The sequence below is a fragment of the Mizuhopecten yessoensis genome, unplaced genomic scaffold (assembly GCF_002113885.1).
Source record: "Mizuhopecten yessoensis strain PY_sf001 unplaced genomic scaffold, ASM211388v2 scaffold10771, whole genome shotgun sequence".
Classification (NCBI taxonomy): domain Eukaryota; kingdom Metazoa; phylum Mollusca; class Bivalvia; order Pectinida; family Pectinidae; genus Mizuhopecten; species Mizuhopecten yessoensis.
Window position 1 is genome coordinate 1,982,036 of NW_018408713.1, and position 22,935 is coordinate 2,004,970.

A 22,935-nucleotide genomic window follows, 5' to 3' on the forward strand; every position below is an offset into this window, starting at 1 on the left:
GAGACTTTCTAAGCTGAAATGAATAAACAAATTCACATTCTTATTCAGTATTTCTGAAATAAACCAATCTCAATAAATCATCTATTGTCATTTATAAAACAAATATTTTTTTCTTTAGGGTTGCTGGTTTTGAAAATAATGACCTTCAATTATTATTCAAAAAATTGTACAAGACCTTTTGTGACACATTTCTAGAAATACAACGTATTGAAATCGCATTGATATTTTCCTGCATGTGTCAATTTAATCTTGATGAAAGGTGTTTTAGTATACACACATGCGTGTAAGACAAGGGTACGCTAAGAACTGGATCACATATCAACGTTATACATAGGTGGTCGTTGTAGGCAACTGGTCGTTACAGACAGGTTTCCTGTGTAGACAAACAGTCTTAAAGGCAGGTTTTATTGTTAATTGTGTTTTCTTCAGACGGTTCGGCGCGACGAGCACAGTAACAGGAGGTAAGAATGACGAACATTGTGGAGTTCCAGTTTACAGGAAATTAACATACATCTCTGCCCACGCTAGATATTTTCATACTCAAATATTCATGAACATGGAGGTCCGTTACCTTTGCTTTAAATGGAATTCCTAAATTGTCAAAACAGACTTGGTACTGAAAAGGCCGGTGTAACGTTGAAAATGATCCCCGTGGAAAATGGAACATGGAACCGGTTTCAGTTTGCAACGTTGAAAATGGAACCGGAGAGCCAATGGGTTATACCAAAATAATGAAGCAATATTACATTTCTGTTCACTGTAATTTGAATGAAAATCCTTTCAATCCAACCATATGTTATTTGGAAATCGGAACAAACGGGGACTATATTATCAATAAAAATGTATCATCATAATCATAACCTCCATTTTTTTTTAGTAGTTTAGACCATACAATATCTTCCTTTGTAACTTACTTAATACTTAACACAATAGAACCTGTGCACGAGAGTACATTAACCCGAAGGTTAGAGATGTGAACTACCTGTCGTAAAGCTAAGTCTAATACAATAGTCATTAATTGTTAACATATTTTACGCGGTCAACTTTTATTCGAGATAATTTATCACTTGTACGGAGGCTGGCTACCCATTGCATTAAGGCTGTATACAACCTTACTACGACAAGCATCTCCATTCCTAAAGAGGTATAGAAATCTGCACAACGCCTTTTTTACGAATAAAAAGTAGCATGCATCTAACGACCCATGTCCAACTGTAGGCAAACAATTGAAAATTCCACTGCAGTTTTCGGTGAATCGGGAACCGTCGGCACTTTCCGTGAACAAGAAATCGTTTTTGTTTTTGCACATGGAGTAGTCTCCCATTAACTTCGTTTTCGGCTGTATCTGTAGCGCGACTAAAGAAAATTACAACCGTTAACTAGGATTCTGGAGTGGTTAAAACTACAGTGTAATGAGTAAAGGTCAAGGATTCAAATCCTGGGTTGGCCACACTAGGTACTTATTATTTGTCGTGAATTTCGTTTTGATTATTTTAGTTTCGCAAGGGTTTTCCCGCGGAATCGTCAAGGCTTTATTCATGCCGGGAAAAACCTTCCCGTACATACTTACAATTTATGACAGTGGTTCCGGGCTCCTTAAAGTGAAAAATAAAAATAAAATCCATCCAAGTGACATGATTGTAACGTGTAGGCCGCAGTGTGAAGGGTCAAGTCTCCGTGACCGCCTTATGACCAGTCACGTCCCGAGAAGGGTTAGCTGAGGATAGGAGGCGAGGCAGAACGGGAGTTGGCATATAATTAGTAGCGCCCATGTATTTCTGGGTCATCTAATCCCAGATGGTGGTTAAAGTGGCACAGCAGTATTTTCATCAATCAAATTTGAAAAGAATGATATGTTCCCGCCTTACCTCTCTATTTACTTAAGTAATGGATGGGAGTATCTCTGATATCGACCCATATTTATATACAGTAGAAAGTCGAATAGAAATTGCAAGGCAGTGTCATTTAATATAGAATAGAACATTCATACTCCAGATTCGTGAACGTTCCTTTACTCATGGTAATTTCAAAACTTATCTTTTTTTCCGATGGTAAGCATAACTGTAATTTATTTCTTAGATGATTGATGTCTGACATCTATTTTGTCTTAGTTAATATCTGACATCCCCTTTGTCTTAGTTAAAATCTGACATCTATTTGGTCTAATTTAATTTCTGACATCTATTTTGTCTTAGTTAATATCTGACATCTATTTGGTCTAAGTTAAAATCTGACATCTATTTGGTCTAATTTAATTTCTGACATCTATTTTGTCTTAGTTAATATCTGACATCTATTTGGTCTAAGTTAATTACTGACATCTATTTGGTCTAAGCTTATATCTGACGACTGTTTTGTCTAAGTTAATATCTGACATCTATTTTGTCTTAGTTAATATCTGACATCTATTTTGTCTTAGTTAATATCTGACATCTATTTGGTCTAAGCTAATATCTGACGACTGTTTTGTCTAAGTTAATATCTGACATCTATTTTGTCTTAGTTAATATCTGGCATCTATTTGGTCTAAGCTAATATCTGACGACTGTTTTGTCTAAGTTAATATCTGACATCTATTTGGTCTAAGTTAATTACTGACATCTATTTGGTCTAAGTTAATATCTGACATCTATTTGGTCTAAGCTTATATCTGACGACTGTTTTGTCTAAGTTAATATCTGACATCTATTTTGTCTAAGTTAATATCTGACATCTATTTGGTCTAAGTTAATATCTGACGTCTATTTTGGTTTAAGTTAATATCTGACATCTATTTGGTCTAAATTAATATCTGACAAATATTTTATTGTAGATCGTTAATAGCCGACTACTGTTATATCTGATGTCGTTAGTATCTGATGTTCACTTGGTTTTAGATAGTTTGTATCATGGTATTTGTTAAGTCTTAAACCACAAATATATGACGTCCAATATGTCTTAAGTAGTTTTAATATCTTGCATCCACTATGTCTTAAGTCGTTAATATCTGACACATGCTTTGTCTTTTTTTGGTGTCTGAAAATGTGACACGTATCTGAAAAATAACAGCAACTAATCTTAAATGAAATTGCTTAAATGTACGTTGTATAGTCATATGTTGCATCAGAAATGCATTGACGCCTCATTGCTAGATAAAAACTTCGGATCGTCCGACGGTTCTCAATAAAATAGTGTCTAGCACACTCAGTGAAACCTAAAACTGGACAAAATGAAATAATGTACGAGGCGATTGTTATCTTTATAAAGCTTGGTCTAGAGTAGATCACTGAATGACTTCTGCTTCCGAAGTCCAGTAAACGAGTCCTATTTAAATTTATTCTTAGTCCTTATTTCAATTCCGAATCACACTTGAAATGACACATAATTTGTGAGGAATTCGGACAAGCCTGACCCGTAATTAATCTAGAGGAATGCTGAGAAACCTAGGTCATGACATTGCATGATGTTATGTGTGCTCCCGCTTCAGGTACGAGTTTCCCTATTAAGTGCTCTCAGCTCCCGATTTTAATAGACTGGCGACCACTTTTGTTCTATTTCCTTACCCCGTTACATATGACGTGTTCTTGACACCTGTTGCCATACCAACTGTACATGTATCCAATGGTCACATTGGATTGATCCATGCAAACAAAAATACCGATACTGATGAACCGTGAACTACAGTAATACCACTAACACGCTGTAATGACTATGACAAGCCAACTTAACATATCTATTTCAATTTGTATTTTAAAACGTCTCTAAATTATTTATATATATCTCTATTCTTTTAAAGGTATCCTATCAATTAAAAGATAACCCAATTAGTATATGAGATATCTTTTAGAGTATAAGAAATGTCACCTTTAGGTATTAAATGCTAAGTTGGCTTGCCATTGACGGTACAATCCTTATTTTCGGTCCTGTATACACTTGTGCTAAGCAGAATCCTCTAAAACAGGAAACACTTTTATCGTAGCTGTTGGACGTGAAGCACAAATAAACCAAACCTCTTGCTCTCCAAATATGGATGCATGATATTACCTGTGAATTCATGAATATATTACGGTAATGATAAACGTTGTACGCGTTAAGAGGTTAATTAGGGCGGCCATTTGATTGCTTTATTAATAATTTATGTTAATGAGGCATGCGAACACATACTTACGCTTACCTATAGTGGTCATTCGACGAACAACACAGGTAGGTGTATAGCTGAGGTACTGACCATTCCGGAACAAAAAGCATCACAGGTTTTTGTTTTTATCTGTATTTAGGGGTCATATTTCAACGCTAACACGTGTATGATTATGGATTAAGGATGGCACTAGAAAAAGCCGTAACACCGGAAATTGTTTTTTCACAACCGACTTCATGCAAAATCTGTATTTATGACAAATGTCCAATATCGAAACAATGCACCGGACCGCCACATGATAACGGCCAATTGTGGGACAATAGAATATAGTGTTGCGATTCTTTTAACGGCCTTCCTTTTAAACGTGTATTATATGCCCTTTTTTACAGCAACGGGATTGGAAACAAGTATTACAACTTATACAAAGTCCTTTCCCTACAATATTTATATTACATTTCAACTAGAATTTTACCGGAACTAAAGACACTTACTATTATTTACATACTATGAAAACATCCACTAACGATGTAGGGAGGTGGTACACAACATACTGTACAATCACAATGGATCAAATTTCAGTTCCTTGTTCGCATATTTCATGCCCCTGTACCTACATCATTTTGTTTTCCATTTCAGGTAGAATTATAGATGACGCGGACACTTCACCAACGTCATTTCCGCTGGAATTTGAAAAACCGAAAGTGAAAAGTTCCGGAAGCGGCTATCCGCTGGTCAACTTCAGGTCAAAGACCTTAGGTAACGTTGTTTTTAAATTAAGATAAGCCATTTGTAAGGGTAAAGTTGAATAGTCATCAATCTCCTTGTAACAGCCAGGGTCATATGAAGACTGGAAGGCTGAAGTTGCAATCAAAATGCTGGTTAGAATAGTTACGTGGATGTTTTTCTACGTCAACTAAACCCAATCTAAAAAATAAATATGATATTCATTATCTTATATTATTTGGCCTAACATATTATTTATATATCAGAAGAAGAGTAAAGATTCGCATGCTTTTTTGTGTCATTGAAGTAGCGATAAATATGCGGTACTACTTTTTTTCTGCTTTAGAACCACGCCCAAAATCCAATGACGTTGCCAAGGAATCTGACATCGGACACAACCAACTTGACTTTGAAGGTAAATTTCCAAGTGTCTTGATTTTTTTTTATTAATATCCATTACATTCCCTGGATCAATTTGGAACAAATATCAGTAGATGTTGACTTTAACTTCATGTAAAACACATTAATATAGTTTTTAACGTGTTTCTCCTAGGAGTAATAAAGACATTCATACGATTAAACTTTAAAAAATAAACATTTTCACTTTAAAATTCAGTAAGAAAACCGAACCTCATATATTCCTCGAGGACAGACATCGGAGGAAACGGGAGTAAAAAACCAGGAAAACCAATCCGGAACCGGAAGTTGACATCATCACAGTCTGATCTTAGTAATTCGGATTCAGAGTGTAAGACTCCAGGTAATGCTCATAGAACATCATCACCTACTAGAGCTCATGTTAATATGAATGAATCGCCTGATTGATTTCATTTTTAAGTTTTTAAGGTCCCTTAAAGGCATACGTTCGATTTATTTTCATAGTTGTGTTTACGCTGCTTATTATAATACTCTACGAAATATATACTAAGTATAGGCCAATGGATTATATTATGAAACCGTACATGTGTTTAGGAAGGGGCTGTGGCAATAAATATGTATAATTATCTGTATCAAATTAAACTTGCATTCAAGATCACCTTATGATCTTGACCTTTGGGTTTTGTGATACGCGACATCTGTCGTCTGGTCATGACACACAAATCTATGAAATCTCACATGATAGCGAAATTGTGAGGTGATAAATGTTACTGTCCGGACAAGCATTATTTAACTTTTGACACTTCGCCATGTCCTTGACCTTTCGGATACAGACCTAGAAGTGTTACACAACACATCATTTGACCCTGACGTCACGACGCACACATGTATGGAATCTCAAAACGAAACCTTGAGGCTATCAGAAGTTACGTTCCTAACACGCTACCTGATATTTGACCCTCGCCATGATCTTTTGAGTAGGGACCCTAGAGTGTAACGTCATACGTCATCTTGTCATTACACGAAGATTCTTGGTGAAATCTTGGACTCTATTAGAGGTTATGGACCAAGAATGGTTTTACTTGACATTTGATCCGTCGACTTGACCTTGACATTTCGGCGTGGAATCTGACCAAGAGTGTTACGTGACCTGCCATCGAGTTATGATTCATGCATATATGAAATTCCATGACAACGCGCCATTAAACAATACGCGGTGAATGCATATGCTGTATGTCGTGGAAATCATTACTTTGAGGCTGGACAAAGCGCAAGAACGAACGAACACAAAAAAAAAAACTGTTTTTAGAACAGTCCTTAATTACTATTATATATATGGTCTAATATAGTTCGGACATTATGTAAAAGATGATCTTACTGAAATGATAATGAACTGCTACACCTAATTACATTTTAAACCAAATAATCAGATGTTTTTTCGTCAAAGAGCAGTGAATCACACACCTCACTGATACCGTGTTATTGTGAGGGGTGATCATGACTGAATTCCATGCATCTCTTCCTGCATTTCATGTTTTTGTCAATTTTGCCTTCCCTAAAGTTTCGACATGTTCATAATATTCGTTTGATATTTCGTTATTGTGTTTAGCGATCAGAAGCTTTCTCATGTAATTATTTGTTTTATTTAGACGTAACTGCTGCTCGTCCAAAATCGATTTCAAGAACCGTTTCTGGCGAGACAACATCCGAAGCAGACAAGGAGAAAGCGGTTACGCCAGCAGTGGTCAGTGATAAACCCCGTGACGTCAGGGCCAGTGACCCCGTACTGATCTACACCACAGCTGACATAGCGGCAGGGTTAACGCCAGACCGTAAATATTCGACAGACGATGTACAGGTGGAGGAGGTAATAGAACCCACAACGTTCGTCAGGACAGATGCAAGTCCACGTGCTGAACAGTTGCGGTCAAAACCTGTTATCAATACCGATGATGTCGCTAGTTCGAGGCAAGGTTCAGATCGCCGCCTGCTCAAACAGAAGAATACTGACGAAAGTTTAGACCATCCATTGGAAAACAGAATAACCCGAAATCTAAAAGCATCGCCCGAACAAAGTGGCACAGATCATCCTGTGAATCATAAAGGAGATAAGACAAAAGACAATTTACCGCCCAAGTGTAGCAGTGAAAAGCACTTAAGCGACTCGAAACAAAAGGGCGTTGACAAATCCAATGGCGATGTGAAGAGTGTTGAAAGTGAATTTGCGCAGCTTCTTGATCTGCACAATCCGGTTGTAGAAACGTATACAGAAGAGGTTATTCCTCTCCGGGTAATAGTAGAAGACGACGTGTTTGTCCAGGAAAGCCCCTCGTCAAATACATCGTCAGATTCAAGTTCTAGCTCAGACGAGGATATCTCAAAGGAAAACAAACTTCAAAACACAGTTGAAACCAAGAGACCTATTCCGGTACCAAGGAGAAGCCAAAGTGTTACACAGCCGGAATCACAAGATGAATATTCCTCGGAGGACATCACTTCTGACAGACCGAAACTGCATGAACAAAACATTCCATTAAAGCGGAAGTCATCTACCTCATCTTCATGCTCCTCAAATTCTGACAGTACATGTGACCGGAAATATATTGTGCAGGCACCCGAAGGAAACATTAGACCGGAAGTTAAGTCAGATTTAATTCCAGTAGAACTAGATGCTGAACAGGAACCACAGAAAAGACGTCATCGATCAAACTCATCATCGTCGTCTTCTTCATCATCATCGTCGTCATCTGATTCTTCGTCAGAACAACGCTTAAAGTCATCTAAAAAGAAAGTACATCCGCATTCAGAGGTTGGTACAGTAGAAAAAGATTTTAAAGGAACAACTGAGCCAGAAGTTCATGCGACAGTCGATGTGAAAACAAAAATAAAACCGAATATTGAAACGATCCACAGTCTAACTGACAATATCAAGGACATTCCTGCTGTTGAAATAAGGGATACTCCAGTTATTGGAAATAATGATATTTCCACTGTTGAAATAAAAGCCCTACCTGAAGTTGAAATAAAAGACATTCCCGCATTTGAAGTTAATGACATTCCCCCTCTTGACATAAGGAATATTCCAGCTGTTGAAATCAAGAATACTCTCGCAGTTGAAAACGAAGGAATATTCCCTGTTGAAATAAAGGATACCTACGCAGTTGAAACCAAACCTCTCCCCACTGTTGAAGTTAAGGTTATTCCTGCCGTTGAAATCAAGGACATTTCCGTCGTTGAAATCAAGGATATTCCCGCCGCTGAAATCAAGGATATTCCCGCCGTTGAAATCAAGGATATTCCCGCCTTTAAAATCAAGGATATTCCCGCCGTTGACATCAAGGATATTCCCGCCGTTGGAATCCAGAATATTTCCGCTGTTGAAATTAAGGATATTCCCGCAGTTCGAATCAAGGATATTCCCGCCGTTGGAATCAAGGATATTCCCGCTGTTGAAATCAAGGATATTCCCGCCGTTGAAATCAAGGATATTCCCGCCGTTGGAATCAAGGATATTCCCGCAGTTGAAATCAAGGATATTCCCGCCGTTGAAATCAAGGATATTCCCGCAGTTGAAATCAAGGATATTCCCGCCGTTGGAATCAAGGATATTCCCGCAGTTGAAATAAAGGATATTCCCGCCGTTGAAATCAAGGATATTCCCGCAGTTGAAATCAAGGATATCCCCGCCGTTGAAATCAAGGATATCCCCGCCTTTGAAATCAAGGATATCCCCGCCGTTGGAATCAAGGATATTCCCGCTGTTGAAATCAAGGATATTCCCGCCGTTGGAATCAAGGATATTCCTGCTGTTGAAGTCAAGGACATTCCCTCTGTAGAAATCAAGGACATTCCCTCTGTAGAAATCAAGGACATTCCCGATGTTGAAATCAAAGACATTCCCTCTGCTGAAATCAAGGCCATTCCCTCTTTTGAAACCAAAGATATCACCATTGTTGAAACAAAGGCTATTCCATCTGTTTTACTCAAGGGCATTCCCATTGTTGAAATAAAAGAAATACCCGTTGTTGAAATCAGTGATAATCCAGCGGTTGAGATCAAAGAAATTCCTTGTGTTGCAATCAAGGAAAATTCCGATCAAACATTGTATGTCGCACCAGATTCAAAATCTATTTTGAACCAATCAACGTCTTTCTCTTCCTCGTTTTCTGACGGTGCATATGAGACACCGGAAGAGGAAATAAAAATTTCTCCAAGAGGTGTGCAAGAAAAATCGCCTGACTATCAGAACTTAATATATGAAGAGCCTTTAAAAAGTCGACGTCGTTCGTCTAGCTCTTCCTCCTCGTCCTCCTCGTCAGAATCTAATAGGTCACATGACCGGGAGACAGACGAAACCAAGCCGAAACTAAATGGAGAGCCTGACTTTGAAACCAAAGACACCGTCATAAGCGTTTCAGAGGGAAGCGAAATTCCGGAATGCGTGTATGACGTCATAGTTGTAAGAGGTAACTAATTTTTTCGATATTGTCAAAAAAGTGCTGTCCAGTCTCCATTTTTTTTATTATTCTACTAGATATTCGATTCCTACAAAAATGAATATAATATTATTTTCGAAGTGATTCGGTCAAATTTAAAGCAAAACGAGAAAATGTTTTCTTTATCTTTCTTTGTAAAACGTATAATGTTGTTTTGTAAAATTGTAATTTAAAATCTTTTATCATTCTTAGGATTCGAATTGTGATATAAAATATATTTAGATACGTGAAAGCTTTAATTAAACCCAGCAAAAGATTTTGAATATAAACTAGTTACCAATACATTAATTTGAGATACTCCCCTCTTAATAATTTGAAACTGTCTGTCTATGAACTACTTGTTATCGAATCGTTGACAGGAGATGACTTTATAATTTGAGTCCAATTATTTGTATCCAATTGAACAATGAAATGTGTTTAAATTCAAGACTTTTAAAATAAAATCGAAATTCTTTTACCTTCCTCATCATATCGCGATTCGGTGATATTCTGCACTTAAAATATGTTAAAAATATAACATGTATCTTCTATATCCAAAGCTGATGCCTTTAATCTAATTTTATCTATATTCCATTAAATACATGTAAAAGAAATTTAAAGAATTTGGGATTTTCTACTCGAGGAAAAAATCGAAGCGGTCATTTAGATCACATTTATAATGTAGGGTCAGCTGTATAACACGATGATGTCAACGATGACCTCATTTCAACCTTTAAATATTGTATTCTTCCTCATTAATACATAATAATGTTATGCTGTATGTAAAATGATAGTCTAAATGTTATCCAAAATAGGTTCATTTTGATTCATTTTGCATTTCATGATAATGAAAGGCAGATTTACATCAAGTGAATTTAAATGCTGTATCTGTTCCGATGTTGTTTATTTCGCCTTTTCTTTGGCCTTCCTCAGTAAAACTAATTATATAAACCCGCCATGTGTAATTACCTGGGGTCCCGTGACCTATCGGACACATGGCCTCAGGAGCGAGTCATAGACATCTGTTTACCTGTTGTTTTACATAGAATCGAGCCCAAACGACAACAGGTCGAACGACATCCCACCAACACCCCCTCCGAGAAGGAACAGGAAGACAAAGAAAAATAACCGGAAGTCATCCAAACAGAACCGGAAGTCTTCCACTTCCTCGTTATCTAGTCTGGACTGTTCAGAACCTGTCAAGACCGATATTTCATCACCGTCCTTCAGAAACAAAGATATCCAGAGTGTATATGATTCTATTTTAGAAGGTTTGTCTTTCAAGTTATTTTTCTTTTCCTTTTGCTTTCATTGCTTTCGGAAAAGACAAGATATAGAATTAAGCATATTGTATTCATGTAGAGAAGAATATATCATTTTTTTCTCGATTTTTTCGGAAGAAAATCCATTTTTTTTCTGTTAACTATTCATTTGTTTTAAGAATTATATATCCGATTTATTGAATTAATTAAGATATTTTTAGGGTGTTTACTCCATGTGTTTCTAGGTAGCTTGATTAAGGACAGAGACACGATCGACCTGGAGTTTCTGAGGCAACACCAAAAGGAATTTCCCAAAAGCAGGCGTATATCTTCAAGTAACTGTGATTCCGTGGAAGCTCAAGGCTCCATTATGGATACAAGGAGTAAGAAAGCGGCTCGTGATATATCAGGTGAATATTTGAATCAATATAAAGACATTCTAGTATTACCCAACAGTCTGAAACAGTTTCATATAAGATAAGTTATCCACACTTCTGACTTTTTATATGTAAAACGATCTTTAATGTTCCCACATGTAATGTAATGTTGGATGGTCACCAATTCCCCGATAGGACGTGAACATGTATTGGGTCACCTGCCCGACCACGTGGGTTTTCTCTTGGTATTCCGATTTCCTACCACTTTAAGACCCTCGCGCGCTTTCATCATGACCAACAAGAGTGATTAATTTAAGCTGAAATAACGTGGATCATAATTGTTGTAAATACAAATAAGTTTATATAATTATATGTAATGTCTGCTAAACATTGCGCTTTCATAAGCTATTCATTTATAACATAAGTTAAATAGTAAACATGGTCGATAACAATCTCGTGTATCTCTTTAGTGATTTGCCCTTTTGGAAGTTCATTGTACTGCAATGCATTGTGCGACGCACAATTCCGAAGATGCACGATATTTTAAGATCTGTTTTGTTTTTTACCGAATTTATATTTAGAGGTGTACGTATAAAATAAACAAAGAAAGCATCACACATACAAAGAAAGAAAACAAGAACGCACAACGCTCAAAACTATTTTTTATATGAGTAATTACATTAGTCCCCATACTTAAGATGCACTCATGAGATTTGATTATTATTCAAGGTGTCCAGATCAATGAAGTTCCACTGTATTGATGATCTAGAAGCGTATTGTTTATCATCTTTATCATGATTGAAGTTCTTCCCTCCTGTCTATGCTCTATGGATAAATATGAAATACGAAATTGAACAAAAGATTAAAGTAATTGTAATGTAAACAAGCATGTTTTTTTTCTTCTTCAATTTACAAGAAATTATGCCTGTAAACTTGCTTGTTATGTTTCCATTTTCTGCAGATGACGTCATCGCGCCGACAACAAAAGTTTATCCGCTCACAGAAAGTCCGACCCTTAGAGGAGAGTTATTGGAACAAAATTATCAATATAAAATTAATGGCAATAAAGAAGATAAGCATCGCCGACCAAGTAGGTCATCAAGCGAAGACAAGAAGAAACATCGGCGAAGTGACTCGTCATCAGATAAAGAAAAATTAGGCCGACCTAACAGGTCCTCTGATGTAGGCAAAGTTAAACCCCGACGACGTAGAACTTCGCAAGACAGAGACAAAAAGAAACATCGCCGACGCAGTTCTTCATCAGACGATGGCAAAATAAAAACTCGCCGGCGTAGCAGTTCATCAGACAAGGACAAAAGAAAAACCCGCCGGCGTAGCAGTTCACCAGACCAAGACAAAAGAAAAACCCGCCGGCGTAGCAGTTCATCAGACAAAGGCAAACGAAAAGCTCGCCGGCGAAGCAGTTCATCGAACAATGACAAAAGGAAAACACGCCGAAGTAGCACTTCATCAGACAAAGACGGAATGAGAAATCGCCGACGAAGCAGTTTATCAAACGAAGGCAAAGAGAAAATTCGCTGGTGTAGCAGTTCATCAGACAAAGACAAAAAGAAAAAGCGTCGACAANAAGACAAAAAACAAATCCGCCGAGGTAAATCTTCTTCAGATGAAGACAAAAAGCAGCCCCGCCGCCGACGTAAATCTTCATCCAGCGTAGACGAAATGAAAACACGTCGACCTTCCATACCATTAGACCAAAATAGTCTGAAAACCCGCCGATGTAGCTTATCATCAGACGAAGAAAAAAAGAACATCCTTTATCCAAATGCAAATTGTGATAAGATAATTAAGAAATCTCGGCCGAGTGTCCCCTTAGATAAAATGGACCAGAATATAGGGAGACCTCCAAAATCGAAGGACGACGAAGAAGAGGAGAACCGCCGACAGAGTTCCTCATCAAACGATGAAAAAAGGGGAAACCGCCGACTGAGTTCATTATCGGACGAGAAAAGAAGGAAGAACAGCCGATCGTTTTCAACATCGGACGAAGAGAGAAAAAAGAACCGCCGACCGATTTCATCATCGGACGAGGAGAGAAAGAAGAACCGCCGATCGAGTTCATCATCAGACGAAGAGAAACAAAAGAACCGACGACCGAGTTCGTCTTCAGAGAGGGACAAACAGAATAACCACCGACCAAGTTCATCATCAGATGAGGAGAGAAGGAAGAACCGCCGATCGAGTTCATCATCAAAAGATGGGGAAAGGAAGATCCGTCGACCGAGTTCTTCATCGGACGAGGAGAGAAGGAAGAACTGCAGACCGAGTTCATCATCAGACGAAGAGAAACAAAAGGATCGACGACCGAGTTCGTCTTTAAAGGGGGAGAAACAGAAGAACCACCGACCAAGTTCATCATCAGATGAGGAGAAAAGGAAGAATCACCGACCTAGTTCATCGTCAGATGAAAATAAAATGAATGACCGCCGACTGAGTTCATCATCAAAGGAGGAGAAAGGGAAGATTCACCGACCAAGTTCAACATCAGAAACAGAAACACAAGAAAAACGTCGGTCGATTTCATCTACGGCGTCGGGAATGGTTCGACAACCAAGTGAACAGACAAAAGATGACCTTTTAGGGGTGTGGCGAGATGACGTCAGGAAGGTCCGACGTCATCAGGGACACTCTGCCATAGTAGCTATAGACTTGGGCACAACATACAGCGGCTATGCCTACTGTTTCACTTCTGACCCCAATCAAGTGTTTATGATGAGGAAATGGGAGGGTGGAGATCCTGGTGTTATCAATGAGAAAACGCCCACATGTTTGCTTCTGACCCCTGACCTCGCGTTCCACTCGTTCGGGTTCACTGCTCGAAACACATATCACGACCTCGAGCCGGATGATGCCAATTCGTGGGTTTATTTCGAAAAATTCAAAATGAGGCTACAACAAGAATCTGTAAGTTGCATTAAGAACAAGTCTGTCTGTCAATTTGATTATAAATCCGGATGTTGCTGCTTTATAAATATCTTACATGCTAGTAAATAGTTTGGCCTATATATGCTATACCTTTTTATTATGTGTAGTCATTTTACAAAAAAGTTCCAAGGCGAGAAATCTAAATTGACAGCTCGTTTCGACTTCTTATTTAATAACAAACTTGAAAGGTATGAAATAATTCATTTATACTTATCCTCAGTGCTTGAATTACAATTATTCATCTAAAACATTTCTAAGCTATATAACTCAAAACACAATGGACAGGTATATGGTGTAAAATAGTATACAGCCTTAACTTTATGATATTAAGCTACTGTCTGTATAGTATATATAGTTTAATGATACATAGTCGCTTTGTTCATTCATGGTTGACGCACTATATTCGGTTGTTTGAGTGAAAATACATTTAATTATATAAGAAAATATTATGTTGGAATTTCTTCCGTCTAGAGATTGTATACCAGTACACTGTATGTCATGGATACTGCGAAAGGATATAAAATATTACAGATTAAATTATATTTTTTAATTATTGTGGGTTTTTTTGCTCTTTTTCTATTTTTTATTTTAAAAGCTTCACAAAAAAAAATTCCAAAGAATATTACTTTGACACAATTTTATATTTATCAAAGATCTTTCCTGGAAACAGAATGTCGATATTATTTATCTCAAGAGAGTATGTATCATTTTGTCTTATTCGATTTTTTTCCATCCTTTTGTGACTTAAGCTGTTACAAGGACACCAACTAACAAACAAATTGTAAAATAAATAAATAAAGAGAGGTCATACTTGTTTCCCCTAGGAATTGGGTACCGACCTCACTATCGGTGCTAGTAATGGCCGACAGGTGAAGGCCTTGTCTATCTTCTCATTGGTGCTCGCTTTCTTCAAAGACCACGCACTACGGGAATTGGGTGACCAGTGTGGCCGAATAGGTAATTTTTAAAACTTGTATAGGATTTTATGGTGATTGATTTTAAAAACTGCTGAAAATATGCAATTTATAAACTCATTTAAAATCATTTTGAGTTAAAATTTCTGTTTCCTCTATATTACAATTGGTAACTCCAGAGGACCTCCGAATACAATAAAATGCTGTCGATCAATAAGAATATCTCCACATTTACATCATTAAAAAGCGAGGAAATTCAATGTATAATGACCCTCTATATTGACAACAACACCACCGGAAGATATCCGATAGATATCAGTATTGCTATTTACGATATTCCTTAATATTTTACCAATAGTATTGACCGAAGACATCCGATGGATACTGACCGTTCCCGCAATTTGGCGGCCATCTGCTAAGCAGTTCATGAGACAAGCAGCATATGAAGTAAGCTACCCCCACCCCCACCCCCACCCCCACACACCTTTTTTTTTTGTTCTGACATACGTTGATGTTCTTTCTACTTCATAAAATTTCGTAAAAATGAACAAAAACTCGAAGGAAGGTTTCGAAAGCTTCAAAGCATCACAAAAGAATGACTGCTATGTTTGTTTAGCTGTAGAAACACGTTTCGCAAAATTACTACATGTACAAAGATACAAATCATTTAAATAGTAGAATTGCGATGATAGATCTGGGCCGACACAAAATTAATGGTGTCAATTTAAATCATCATAATGAACCTTTTAAAAGAGATCTTGAATTTTCGATCGTTCGCTATATTTCCCTGTGCGGTATCTCCTTATTATGAACAATTAACTGAACCTTTCTGATTCCCCATTTAAGGCTGGTCTAGTAGCCAACGATTATCCGGACCAACTGTTGATCGCTCTTGAACCTGAAGTGGCGTCAGTATACTGCCGGAAGTTAAAGCGGCATCAAACTCTGATAGATGTACCACGTCATGCGCCCTGGATGGGACAACCGTTTAAATGTTTGAATAAGGACTCGGCTGTTGATGACCACGTATCCGGTAAGATGCTACGTAACTCATGAATGTGTATGGTCATGTAAAAGAATTCCTGGTATTGAACAACACATTGAACAATTTGGTTTGGATGATCTTATTGTCAGACTGTTTTTTGACAGGTTGGATGTTCAACCATATAAGTTATTGTTGAAAAATATAGATTTAAACTGAAAACGTACTCGTTTGACATTCTTTATGACATTTATAAAATAATATTTCATGCTATGTTAACATTGAATTGATTTGCAGATGTGACATTTTTATCTCGAGAACAGTGGAAATCTCACGAGAGTTTGGAAACGGTCATGAAAGGTAGCATACATGCATGTAGCACAAACGCACGCGCATGCTCACGCATGCAGGTAGATGCACATGTGAAATGAATTCACTGCATGCCTGAACTGAAATGATATTCATCTATGTCACCAATTATAATAAAAAGAAATGCACGATACCACGGCACACTACGGAGTTTTTGTCAAATGTACACACGTGTTAGAGGTACACAGTATACCTGAAACCCTTTTTTCAAATATTACCTGTGACGAACTGGTCTCTTCCTTTCTTCTAACTTGACCGGGAATACGTGGTTCAAACCATATTAGTCCCCAGTCTAAAGTGCGTCCCTGTATTGGAGACCCTAACACATCTTTTTCAGATTCGAGGAAAATGATAGGCATGTTGTGTCCTACTTTATGACTGAAGGTGGCACGGTATTCTTCGCACCCAATCCATATTATGCTTAGAACGAAGGGAAATAACTTTTATAAATAGCAATGGGAGACAAACTGGTGTACGGATATGGACTATCATATGAAAAAGAGTTTCCAGAAAATGGACAGTAGTATAGCACAAGGAACCCTGGGATATATTGATAGAACACGTCACTTCCTTTACGATTGATACACACGTCATTGATGTGTGTGGTTTAGACCAAATGTTGTCTCGCATAGAACAAAACTGATCTGCTGACTATGTTGTCTTTATTTTTTGTAATCTATATTTTTTTTTACATTGAAGCAGTTCATGTTGAATTTTGTCTCATGTCCAGCTTAATTCCTCATCTCATGAGATCGACCAATGTAATGTAAAATCCTTTTGTTTCAATTAAAAACGTTCATTTACCTGGAAATTGCATAAGTCAACCATCAGATGCTACTTATACTTGAGATAAAGCAAGTCTACGTGTAAATTGTATGTTAATGATTCTCGAACCATTTTTAACACTATAACTAAGCATTGGAAACTGGCGTTTTCCCCCGGCGTGCTGTGTCAATTCAGAAAATAAAACCATACCTTACGGACTTGTACGAAAATAAATAAAATCAAGATGCAATAAAAGAGATATGCATTTACAATCAATAACAGTGTTCTGAGTGTTTAGAGTTAGGATAGACCGGGATTCGAACCCTGTACTTCAGGTTGTTGTCGCTTTACTATCGCTCTGACTGATTAATCTATGTAGTTAACGAGAGAGTCCTGACACAACTGTTCTAGGTATAGTCAATAAGAAATTAAAGGGAGGTAACCGTTTATATGAACATATAGTCCGTTGTTGAATGTCCATCGACATTGACCACAGCATTTTATTTTGTGAAGGTGTGAGGTACATGGTGGTGGACTGTGGTGGAGGGACAGTGGACATTACAGTTCATGAACTGGACAGCTCTGGACATCTGGGCGAGATATACAAGGCCAGCGGTGGAGCGTACGGGTCTGTCGGTCAGTAGTTTGAATTCAGAAGTAATTAATATTTGTTTGTTTGTTATGGTGCAATGAATAAAGAGGGAGAGAAAACAACGGGAAAAGGTTTTTTTCGAATTTTGAATCCCGGTTTCCCACTTTACCATAAAACAACTATTAATTATATCTATTCTACCACATCGGTAGCACGTGATTCAGTGTCTTCATAGATAATTTAATTATTTACATTAAGCTGTTCATGGTTCAGTTTGTTTGCGACACATGCTGAAGTTATGCAAGTAGGTCTACCACATCAATGTAGTTAGTTGATAACAAACTGAATGGTATCTTTTAGTGAAGCGTCTGAGAGTAAAAGAGAAAAGATAGGATTAGAGGATACAAAGGAATACGGTAAGCAATTCCAAAAGTCCGGCGCTGGTTCCAGGAAAACAATCCAAGAAGTCGTCTACTCAGCGCTCGGATCGAGCACCAATAGTACTAGACATCTCATCAGAATGTCATCCTTTTATTTTCTGTTGTAACTAGAACAATTGTTAATATATTTTTGGAAATATGAATGTTTGGAAAACCTGATATGCTTCTAGGAATGTTGCCCTGTTGTAGTTAGTCTTCCTTTTCACAGGTGTTGACCGCGCCTTTGTGACGTTGCTGGTCAGTATATTCGGACACGTCTTCATTGACCAGTACAGACACAAATGCCCTGCAGGTTGGATTGATCTCATGATGAATTTTGAAGCCAAAAAACGCTCCATGTTCCCCTACAAAGCATCGCCCCTTAATATCTCCCTACCGTTTTCATTCATCAACTTCTACAAGAAAGCCCACAAGCCGTTGGTAAGAACAGAAACAAACACTTTATATTTAAACAAGTGAACAGAAATTTATAAAACGAACAACATTTGGTTGAAAACAAACGAAACAGTACGTTATAATACAAACTAACTGTTATTCATAGAACAAACGAAACGAACAGGAAATTACGGAACGAATGAAAAAATAGTTCATGGAAAAAATAAACGAATGGTAATTTATTGAACAAACGAAGAATAATTCATGGAACAAACAGAACAATAATTCATCAAAGGGGCAAAGCTAATAATTAGCCAATTCACAGCGTAATTATAGTTGATGAGGGGAGAGAAGGCGTTTATGAACGATAAAGGAACAAACTGAATACTGAAATGACAGATTTTGCCAAATGAAACTGACGAACTTTGATCAGTCCTGGAAGGAAAAGGCAGAATGTAAATCATACAGAAAGGATAAATATAGTAATTTATGCCAAATTGCTTACACAATACAATGAAGTTTAGTCAGAACTAAAAGGGGGGGAAAAAGGAAAGAAAATGTAATTCGTACTGGAAGGTCTAAACGATTATATAATCCTTGACCCGTGTGATCCGGAGGTTAACAGCGATTCGGTTTATTTATTTGAATACTAAGTTTTATCCAGTTAACAACCGAAAATATATTGTAAACCAAAATGTCACACATAATAATAGTGTTATCTTTCTATTACAGCAGGGGAGTATTGAACACGTGATACGGAAGTTCCACGACAAAGATGTACAGTGGTCACCACAGGGCATGCTCAGACTAGCCCCGTACGCCATGTTCCGTCTGTTCGTCCCAGTCCTCGACAAAATCAAGTCAGCTGTTGGGGACGTGCTTAATAATCCTGGTGCTCGAGGTAGCTGGCTCACTAATATCCCCCACACAGAAATTTCGTTCACACAATTGAAGAGATCGAATTCCTACACCGAAACTGGATTCATTTCTCATGCATTGTAGAATTTTAAGTAGTAGCTACATTTGAAAGTGTCATCCAGTCAAACACTTCTTTATCTTTAATTAATTTCAAAGATAAACTAGATACTGAATAACGAAATTAGGCTTCCTCATGATCATAATAATAATAAAACACAAAATAAAATAAGAACAAACTTAAAAAACCCAATGAGGAATTGTTCGTTTTCTTTTATACTCCATCATCTGTGTTTGCAGATCTCAGATACTTGTTCCTGGTAGGAGGGTTCGCGGAGTCCGCCATCTTGCAACACGAGATCAGAAAGGAGTTTGGTGAGCTCGTGAATGTTGTGGTACCTTCCGGGTCATCTACGGTCATCCTGAAAGGTGAGAGGTCATGAATAGTTGGTCGACAATTTTGTTGTTGTAAATTGTCACCATTTTTCTTTTTCTTTTTCTTTTGATACAGGTATTTTGTTACCATTATGATACGTTTTCTAAAATTAAATATGAAGATATGACAGTGGTTTGCTTTTAACTAACAGCAAACCTTTTCATGTCGAAGTTAATAAGACCATGGACAGCAGGAGAGTCGAGACAACCAATGTCGTAATAACGAGGAAATAAAAGAATATTGTGAACTGTCTAACCAAAATTCAAGTTTTAAACCGTTGGATTTCACAAGCATTGAAGATATAACACTGTAATCTTGTCAGAGATACAATTCCTTTGTGAACTGCAAAACTTTGACATTAGCAAAAAAAATAATAATAATGTATATCATGATATTGTAATAGTCATACAAGTTACGTTTCCACATGCAGGGGCAGTCCAGTTCGGCCTTCACCCTGAGATAGTGGCGGTGAGGAGGTCCACGCAAACATACGGCGTGGGCATCCTCAACAAGTTCGACTCGGATAAGCATGTGGATGATAAGAAAGTGAGCAGGGAAGGACAGGATTGGTGCACTGACGTTTTCGATACCTTTATTGCAATTGGCCAGCCTGTTGCCGTGGGTGACGTCGTTCTGCGCAGTTATACTCCAGCGCAACCTGACCAAAAGGTCATCAAAATTAACATTTACTCAAGTGACGTGTTACTTCCAAGATATGTTACAGATGCTAAGGTGCGAAACTGCGGCTCTCTTACGCTCGACATCTCTGAAATAATGTCTGATGCCATTCCAAATACAAGAGAAATACAAATTCGAATGCACTTTGGAGACACCGAGATCAAAGTTAGTGCATTAGATACTTCAACTGGTCGATACGTGCACGTTGCCATCGATTTTCTACATGTTTAGTTTCGTATTCTGAGGACGTATTGGAGACAACATTTTACCGGCAAGTTAGCGTAGTGATGCTGTAAAAGTTGTTTTTCGCGGGGTTCGATTTTTCGTGATTTCCGCGGTAACATTGTTTATGCGAAAAACATGTCTTAAGAAATGGAAGTCAAGACTATCATAGCAGTGTTGACATCATCAATATACACTATTCGTGCTCTTTGCAATCATAGTTACATTTCTTTCATGTACATAAATGTTGAGATCATCCAATCATTATGTATGAAAAAAACCAATATCAAAATCACGCCGAGATAATTACGGACAAGAAAACTGGTGTGAACACGCGGGATATACCTTGTATTTAACAATGATTGGGATCCCCTTTACCGATAACTCGTGTAGGTTTTCTTACAGCGAACTCGGGTTCAACGAGTTTTATATTGGACTGTAGTGTCATATTTTTTGAGAAAACGGTTGTAGATAGTACCAAACACAGTGTTAAATGAAATATTTCACGAAACACAACAAAAATTGTTTCTAATTCTTTTTTGGCTCAAAATGTCGTTGGCTACCAAAACTATCACTCCATTGATAACCGATTGATAGTCATATCAAATGGTTATTTCTCAATTCAAAAAGATTGTGTAAGTCGCCCCATTAGTTTAAGTGAAATGAAAGATTCGTCATTTCAATTTCCCTATGATTGTCACATCAAACCACTTAAACATTGTCATGAGAACTGTACAATTATTGAGAAAGTTCCTTCGTATTAACGGGTAAATGTTATACAAATTACATGTTGGCTACGGAAGATTTCCTCTTACAGTTGACTCTTAAGAGTTTAAGTACCTAAAGATGAATGTATATGTTTACAGTTTATATTAAGAATATCAGTTCCTAGCGATGAACGTATATGTTTACAGTTTATATTAAGAATATTTAGTTCTTAGAGATGAACGTATATGTTTACACTTTATATTAAGAGTATTAGTTCCTAGCGATGAACGTATATGATTACAATTTATATTAAGAATATAAGTACCTAAAGATTAACGTATATGTTTACAGTATATATTAAGAGTATTAGTTCCGTATATGTTTACAGTTTATATTAAAAATATTTAGTTCTTAGAAATGAATGTATATGTTTACAATTTATAAAGAATATTTGTTTTTATGGATGAACGTTAATTTTACTATAAGAGTAACAAGCTATTGGAAATGAATACAACTATGTATTGAATGTATCATTCTTACTGAAAAACATAAACATATTCCCAGATATTATATTCGTTTCACACTATTAAATTATGTTAATTCCTTTTTTGAATTAATACAAATTTCGCTCAGCATCTATGTCATCCTCGATATCCAGGGTTTACGCTCACTTTCGCTATCTACACCCCTGAAATATGTCATAGTAAAATTGAAGGATCAGTCAGTGTGCGCCACCTTGTTAAAGAGACAAGAAGACTAGTTCTAACCTTTGATGTACATCAAAAGAACCTCGCGGTCAGGTAACGGTAAAAATGTACAGGCTTTGAAGTCGGGCATCTCTCCTTTGTAATCTTCAAAGGACATGTATCAGCCTAGCGATTGGTCAGTTATTTTTACCTGAAACCAATCAAACAGCTACCTTCGTGCCTTCGATTTTGTCATGACATATTCCAGGGGAGTAGAGAGCGAAAGTGAGCGTAACCCCTGGATATCGAGGATGAATCTATGTAGCTTTCTGAAATGTTGATGCAAACATTTCATTCTCTAATTCAACCTTCCTCGATACTCGAGGGGTTACGCTCACTTTCGCTCCCTGCACCCCTGGAATATGTCATTACAACAACGAAGGCTTGCAAATTGATTGGTTTTCAGGTAAAAAAAAACAACCTGACCAATCACTAGGCCGATACCTGCGCTTAGAAGATTACAGAGGAGCGACACACGACTTCAAAGCCTGTCAATTGTACCGTTACGCGGCCGC

General features: G+C 37.4%; 1 protein-coding gene across 1 annotated transcript in view; it reads left to right on the plus strand.

Moving 5' to 3' along the window:
• Positions 1–22,041, plus strand: part of LOC110462301 — a 31,768-nt gene extending 9,727 nt beyond the window's left edge. The window contains exons 2-16 of the mRNA XM_021516213.1: positions 4,754–4,873; positions 5,187–5,255; positions 5,457–5,600; positions 6,868–9,684; positions 10,740–10,964; positions 11,201–11,365; positions 12,294–14,257; positions 15,103–15,235; positions 15,551–15,639; positions 16,039–16,225; positions 17,822–17,944; positions 18,549–18,760; positions 19,448–19,616; positions 19,931–20,059; positions 20,497–22,041. Of these exons, the coding sequence (XP_021371888.1) occupies positions 4,754–4,873; positions 5,187–5,255; positions 5,457–5,600; positions 6,868–9,684; positions 10,740–10,964; positions 11,201–11,365; positions 12,294–14,257; positions 15,103–15,235; positions 15,551–15,639; positions 16,039–16,225; positions 17,822–17,944; positions 18,549–18,760; positions 19,448–19,616; positions 19,931–20,059; positions 20,497–20,975 (7,025 nt within the window). The 3' untranslated portion in view covers positions 20,976–22,041. The remainder of the gene's footprint in view (positions 1–4,753; positions 4,874–5,186; positions 5,256–5,456; positions 5,601–6,867; positions 9,685–10,739; positions 10,965–11,200; positions 11,366–12,293; positions 14,258–15,102; positions 15,236–15,550; positions 15,640–16,038; positions 16,226–17,821; positions 17,945–18,548; positions 18,761–19,447; positions 19,617–19,930; positions 20,060–20,496) is intronic.
• Positions 22,042–22,935: the final 894 nt, after the last annotated feature.